The sequence below is a fragment of the Phyllobates terribilis genome, unplaced genomic scaffold (genome assembly GCF_046119375.1).
Source record: "Phyllobates terribilis strain yellow unplaced genomic scaffold, ASM4611937v1 Scaffold_3__8_contigs__length_932513732, whole genome shotgun sequence".
Lineage (NCBI taxonomy): Eukaryota > Metazoa > Chordata > Amphibia > Anura > Dendrobatidae > Phyllobates > Phyllobates terribilis.
Window position 1 is genome coordinate 677,743,335 of NW_027362763.1, and position 7,708 is coordinate 677,751,042.

The 7,708-nt window shown below is 47.1% G+C and overlaps 1 protein-coding gene across 1 annotated transcript; it reads left to right on the forward strand.

Moving 5' to 3' along the window:
- Positions 1-446: 446 nt before the first annotated feature.
- LOC141258614 (ankyrin repeat domain-containing protein 9-like) lies at positions 447-1,271 on the forward strand. Its single transcript, XM_073673575.1, has one exon. The coding sequence runs from the start codon at positions 447-449 to the stop codon at positions 1,269-1,271; it is 825 nt and encodes a 274-aa protein (XP_073529676.1).
- The last annotated feature ends 6,437 nt before the right edge of the window (positions 1,272-7,708 follow it).

Consider the following 7,708-nt stretch of genomic DNA (forward strand, 5'->3'; position numbering starts at 1 on the left):
CAAAAAGACGCTGGTGAGAGAGTCAGGATAAGGCCACAGCTCTACTATCAGTATTCGGTCAGTATTCAGTCAGTATTTTATCTCAGGAGTGGGAGCCAAAACCAGGAGTGGGTGATAAATGCAGAATTGGTGACTTGTTTCTATTATACCTTTTCTCTGAATGTTCCTCACCTGGTTTTAGTTAATGTGACAGGTACAAAAGCCTCCAGGGTTTGGTTTTCCTGTTGTTCAGTGTTCCCTGCCCAGTGACAGTATGGGGGAGGGGAGAGTCATTTTCAGGATATCTACATTCAGCTTATGCGTCACAAAGACAGCAGACGGCAAGAAACCTCAGCTGCCATCTCCTAACGACTGAGCATCGGAAACCATTGAGGACCTCTGCACCTGCAGGACCAGCTGGGTGGATATACGACATAGGGTACCTCCATTTTTAGACTGGATGGAAGATGGCGATTGACCAACCAAACCCCTTTTGTCCATCAGACAGGTTCTGTTGGGCTATGAAGTGCCACGATCCTGTGTGGAAGATGGAGAACCTGAGGGTTCAAATCCATTTCGAATGGGAAGAAGAATTTGAAGACCAGTTCTACTCCCCCTCCGACGCCCTTTACTATGCTGTCATTCACAACCATATCCCCTATGCTCGATACCTCTTGATCTGCTTCGCAGAGGATTCTCTAAAGGTTCCAGAATTGAAACACGACCAATTCCCACGTTACGCATTTCACCTTGGCCTCTGCATCACCCACAACCGACCAGAAATCCTAATAATGATTATCGAGACCAGTCGACAGGTTCTGCTCCTCCAGTCCTACATAAACCTGGAGAAGTCCTTCTATCCAGTGGACGGGAAGACCCCTCTGCATCTGGCCTGTGAACTTCTCAGACCTTATCTGGTCTTAATCTTGCTTTGCTATGGAGCAGAATCAAGACCCGACAACATGGGGCAGACGCCGATGGATGAGATCTTGACTCAACTATGGACAAGGGACAACCTGAAACTGAAGATGCAGTGTTTAGATCACCTCCTACTATTTACACCCCCTGAGAATTTACAAATGAGAACAGACTTGAGGGAGAATTGTGAATACTGGGAGACGTTACTGGGAGAAGATATTTACGCCTATATGTTGAGGGAAAGGCCAGCTCCTCTAAGTTTGATGTCCATGAAGAAGGTTCTGCAGCAGCTGCCACCATCAAACCTTATGGTATCTATAGAAAGTCTTCCAATTCCTCGTAGCTTGAAGGACAGGTTCACCCATGGGTTCTAGGGGACATTAGGACATCATCAGAAATTCAACATCCCCTATTATTATATTGTGTTTTAAAGGGATTCTCCAGATTTTAAACATTAATGACCTATTTCTTGGATAGATCACCTATTTTTGATTGATGCGTGTCCAACTTTAACCCCTTTACTACTTTAGGTTTTTCCGTTTTTGTTTTTTGCTCGGCTTCTACCCAGAGCCATAACTTTTTTATTTTTCCGTCAATATGGCCATGTGAGGGCTTGTTTTTTGCAGGACAAGTTGTACTTTTGAATGACACCATTGGTTTTACCATATCATGTACTGGAAAACAGGAAAAAAATCCAAGTGCGATGAAATTGCAAAAAAAAGTGCAATTTCACAATGTTTTTTTTTTTTACCATGTTCACTAAATGCTAAAACTGACCAGCCATTATGATTCTCCAGGTCATTACGAGTTCGTAGATACCAAACATGTATAGGTTATTTTATATTTAAGTGGTGTAAAATCCAAAGTTCATAAAAAAAAAGAAAAAAAAAATGGTGCCATTTTCCGAGACCCGCAGAGTCTCCATTTTTCGGGATCAGGGGCCAGGTGATGGCTTATTTTTTGCGTTCTGAGCTGACGTTTTTATTGATTGCATTTTGGAGTAGATACGATGTTTTGATTTTATTGCAATGTTGATTGACCAAAAAAAAGTAATTCTGGTGTTTTGATCTTTTTTCTCTTTACACCGTTCACCAATCGGATAAATTCTTTTTATATATCGATAGATAAGCGATTCTGAACGCAGCGACACCAAACGTGTATATTTGATTTTTTTTTTGTTTTAATTTGAAAGGGGCGAAAGGGGGGTGATTTGAACTTTTATAGTTTTTTAATTTTTTTTATATTTTTAGAAACATTTTTTTCTACTTTTTACATGCTTCTCCATGGAAGCCCTGCTATGTGTAACAAAAATGCTAACTTGCTATGAATGCCGACCACTGGGCGGCGCTCATAGCAGATCAGCTATGACAACCACAGGGTTCTTCTGCAAACCCCAGGTTGTCATCCTAACCCATTGGCGATCCGCGATCATGTGACGTGCGTGCCAATGGGCGGCGGAGTTTGACAGCGGCATTTAACATGTTAACAGCTGCGGGTGGATCGTGATTTCACCTGCGGCTGTTAGGGGCATATGACTGTGTAGCGATCAGCTGTCATGTGCCGGGAAAGGTGCGGGCTCATGCTGGAGCCTGCATTAAAGGGAGGCAGACGACAATACATCCAAGGTCGTTAAGGGGTTAAGGACAAGGCAGTGATATGTGACTTGTTAAGGGGGCCCCCCACCAACCAAACATTGAAGCCTTATAGAACGCCTTTAACACATTTCTTATATTACTAGCCTTAGTAAGTCTATGAGATGGGACTGTGAACGTCTGTGATTACGAAAGCTATTTTCCAGATCTCTGCTTGCTGAAATGGAAACATAATTGTTGATTAACAAACCCATAGAGGATTGAATTATTAACCAATCAGTAGTAAGATCTTAATACAAACCAATCAGTTGCTTACATTTTTGTATCTTATTTCTTTGCTACGCCCAAACAGATACTGTATAAATATGTATCAAAATCTCTAGTAAACGGGGACATTTTGTTATTCTGAAAATTGGTCTGTAACTTTATTCCCTCCGTTGACGGCATTCATCTGTGATACGAGGCTAATTTCTGCACGGCTGCTTCCCATAGTTGCAGTGACATGAGCCTCCCCTCACAAAGTCAGTTTTGGTAAAGTGGCCCCCTGTAGGCACAATGGGCTGGCAGATGGTGCCCAGACCTCGGCTTTGGACAGAGGGGGAGGGTATGTAGCAATGCCAGGTAGGCTAGGCTTAAATCCTAGCTCTGCAGGTTCAGATTAGTCTACCTGGCTAGCTCTGCATATAAACAGGCTAGGTGTTCTTCTAAGGCTGTATGCCCACGATGCGTTTTTTAAGCGTTTCCGCAGTGGCAAAAACGCTGTGGAAACGCTTAAAAAATGCATGGTAGAAGGCCTGCCATGTTCCCTAATGATAATCCGCATGTGCTGTGGCCGCTATGGGTTATCATTGCGGAAAAAAAACGTAGTACTACCAATTATTTTGCGGAAGCGCTGCGTTTTCGCCGCCATTGACTTGCATTGAATCACTTGGATTCCGCATCACTGCATCTGTACATGCGGAATTCAAGCGTTTCAATGTGCGGATGGTACCCGGGTCTGGAGAAGAGGAGACTCTCCTCCGGACCCGGGTACCATAGAACCTGTAAAAAAAAGAATAAAATAAAAAATATATATTATACTTACCTTCTGATGGCCCCCGGTCTCCTTGTCTTCGCTTGCCGGCAGATCGCGGTGGACTGAAGGACCTGCGCTGACGTCATGGTCATGTGACGGCAGGTCCTTCAGTGTAGTGTACCGCGAGCTGCCGGCAAGCCAGGACGGAGCGAATAAAGACTCCGGGGGCCATCAGAAGGTAAGTATAGATTTATTTTTTTATTTTTAAACATTCTTTAAGGTCACATTATATAAATCCATGCCGTTTGCATGGATTTATATAGTGTGACCAAAGTTGTCAAGCACTTTCCAAGTGATGCTAAAATCTCTTGGAAAACGCTTGTCAACCCGCATGCGGAATTGCATGTGAAGAATGCTTCACATCCGCTTGTCCCTGGCAGGAAAAACGCATGTACAATCTGCATGTACAATCTGCATGTACAATCCACATGCGTTTTTTCTGCCAGAGAGATGCAGAAACGCTCAGGAAAAAAACCTGAGCATTTCTGCATCGTGGGCACATAGCCTAAGTCTGTCTGCTGGGGAAGCTGAGCAGATTGGATGTGTCTTGGAGCGAAAGAGAGAGACCAGCCAGGATGTCCCTGAGAAGATTCTGCATAGGCTGTGTGCAGAGAGCTGCAAGTATCAATGGTTGCTATGGACAGTAGCTGTTTTGTTTGACAAGTCGGAGCTAAGTCAGCAGCGTATAAGTAGCCAGGGTCTGTTCTGTTTAGTTAGCACCTGGACAAGACTGGGATTTATTCTTATGAGTTTGTTTTCATGCTGTGCAACCTGTAGAAAGCAATAAAACCTGCATGTATTTGGACCAAAACTGCATTGCCTGTGTGAACACTACCTATGGCCTAATGCCTACCAAAGAGAGTGAGCCTCTACAATAGATATAGGTTCCCATCAGCCCAGTGTATATACCAATTCATACTATACAACCTAAGTTTTATTACTTCCCACAAGTTCAGGATGAAGATATATGATAACCAAATAGTAACAGCTGGTAGGTGCATACAGAGGCCAGAATATGGGTGTAGATGCCTAAATGTATCCAGGAAATCCTAAAATAATAATGGGGAAACAGTGCCAGCTCACCTGTACTTGCAGCAAATTGAGAAATTGGAGCACGGAACCCGTCATGACCCAGATGTGAACTTGTAAAAAGATAGGGAGTAGTTGTTCCAGCTCCAGGTAAATACTTGATTTTATTTCAACAATTAAGACAACATATCCACAGTGCAAAAAAGGGTAGGCACAGGGGCGGGCTGGGCTGGGGGGCAGAGGGGCATGTGCCCCCCAGGCTGGTCTCCTAGAGGCAGTTTTGGGCCGCCTGATGATTTACACATGCTGCACATTAAATGTAAATGATCTGGCTGCAGAAGCCAGGCCTCTCACATGTGGGAGACTTCACTGCACTCAGAAGATCACTGTTATGCCAGCAGCGCAGTACCTGGGGCTGGCAGAGTAAAGAGAGGTGAGCATACTGTGGAAGTGCTACTCTAGTGCTAGTCATGGCCGCACAGGCAGGAGACTGCTCATCTGTGGTAATAGGCTGAGTCAGTCCATGAAATCTTGTACTTCTGGCGAGCAGTCCCAGTGCCTGTGCGGCCATTACTAGCACTCACTAACAGTAGGAAAGAGGACTGATCTTCTCCCCAGCTGTCACTATACTGCAGTACCCAGACAAGAGCTGTGTTCACACTGAGAGGGAGGAAGCCATAAATCCATCACCTCTGTCTCACTCTGATAAGCCAGTAAACCTTGTCTCATTGCTCCCAGACCATATAGTCAGAACAGCAAAAACTACCATGGATTTAGAGGAGTTAAAGTTTGCTAAAGTGTGTTTTCGTTCACTAGCACACTTCTGTGTGAGAAATTGAATAATTTAATGGGGTTGTCCAGTCAAAATTTGATTGATTACCTATCCACAGGTTAAGTCATCAATTTGAGATTGTCCAACATCCTGCCCCCTCTTCCCCCTTCCCACACCACCACCGATCTGTTATTTAAGCCAGCTATAATAACTGAATGTGGTTGCAAATGGTAGTTCTATGTGCAGCAGGCACTGCTGGGTGCTGCAGACTAACTCCTATTATAGCTTCAGCCGCTCTGCAGTACCCGGCAGAACCTACTAAACAGCAGCACCTGCACTTTGCAGCTCTATTCAAAGTGTTTACATTTTGCCACAAATAACAGCTGTACCTGTACCTGACAGTCTAATATGGATGACTTATCCCATGAATACGGCATCACTGTATTTTGACCAGACAGCTCCTTTAGTTGTATAGCTGTTGTTACGCACACGCCCGGACTGACTGGCGTGAGCGTGGTTAGTGATCCCACTGGACCATGAACCGAAGAGTGCCTGGAGGGACGTGACTAAGTATCAACTCGGTCCGACCAAGGTCACATGGCGGCTCAGTCGACTCCGCGAACCAGGGAGGAACCGAGCAGAGGGACCAAGTGCTACTCCAGGTCAGACCCCGGTCACAGCTGTTGACCCACACTGGGGAATGCAGGAACAGGCAGGTTAGGCTAGCATACAGACAGGTGGGTACTGGCAGGCACGGCTGGTATGCAGACAGGTGGGTACTGGCAGGCACGACTGGGGTGCAGACAGGTGGGTACTGGCAGGCACGGCTGGTGTGCAGACAGGTGGGTACTGGCAGGTAGGAACGCAGGCAGGATAGGGACCAGTACAGACTGGGATACAGGAACAGAGCCGCAGGTGCGGTAGACAAGCAGAGCAGAGCAAAACCCGCAGGTGCAGTAGACAAGCAGAGCAGAGCAAAACCCGCAGGTGCGGTAGACAAGCAGAGCAGAGCAAAACCCGCAGGTGCGGTAGACAAGCAGAGCAGAGCAAAACCCGCAGATGCGGTAGACAAGCCGAGCAAAACCCGCAGGTGCAGTAGACAAGCAGAGCAGAGCAAAACCCGCAGGTGCGGTAGACTAGCAGAGCAGAGCAAAACCCGCAGGTGTGGTAGACAAGCAGAGCAGAGCAAAACCCACAGGTGCGGTAGACAAGCAAAGCGGAGCAAAACCCGCAGGTGCGGTAGACAAGCAGTGCAGAGCAAAACCCGCACGTGCGGTAGACAAGCAGAGCAGAGCAAAACCCGCCGGTGCGGTAGACAAGCAGAGCAGAGCAATACCCGCAGGTGCGGAAGACAAGCAGAGCAAAGCAAAACCCACATGGGCGGTAGACAAGCAGAGCAGAGCAAAACCCCCAGGTGCGGTAGACAAGCAGAGCAGAGCAAAACCCGCAGGTGTGGTAGACAAGCAGAGCAGAACCCGCAGGTGCGGTAGACGAGCAGAGCAAAACCCGCAGGTGCGGTAGACACGCAGAGCAAAACCCGCAGGTGTGGTAGACAAGCAGAGCAAAACCCGCAGGTGCAGTAGACAAGCAGAGCAGAGCAAAACCCACAGGTGCGGTAAACAAGTAGAGCAGAGCAAAACCCACTTGTGCGGTAGACAAGCAGAGCAGAGCAAAACCCACAGGTGCGGTAGACAAGCAAAGCGGAGCAAAACCCGCAGGTGCAGTAGACAAGCAGAGCAGAGCAAAACCCGCAGGTGCGGTAGACAAGCAGAGCAGAGCAAAACTCGCCAGTGCAGTAGACAAGCAGAGCAGAGCAAAACCCGCAGGTGCGGTAGACAAGCAGAGCAAAGCAAAACCCGCAGGTGCGGTAGACAAGCAGAGCAGAGCAAAACCCGCAGGTGTGGTAGACAAGCAGAGCAGAAACCGCTGATGCGGTAGACGAGCAGAGCAAAACCCTGCAGGTGCGGTAGACACGCAGAGCAAAACCCGCAGGTGTGGTAGACAAGCAGAGCAAAACCTGCAGGTGCGGTAAACAAGCAGAGCAGAGCAAATACACACAAGGTACTTACAATGAAGTAGCGAGTGGACACTAAACTCACAAACAGAAGTACAGAGGCAACAAGTTGGAGTTAGGTGCAGGTTCAGACACTGCAGGAAAAGGGAAGATACGGACATAGAGACAAACAAGTAACGGGCTAGGACACTGTTCAGACAGGAACTGAACCAGGAACAAGATACAGGAACGAGCCTGGGAACTCAGCCCCCAGGGTGGCGGAAATAGACTAGAAGTCACAGATACCGGTAACGGGCATGGGTATACAGCCCCCAGGGTGGCGGAACAGA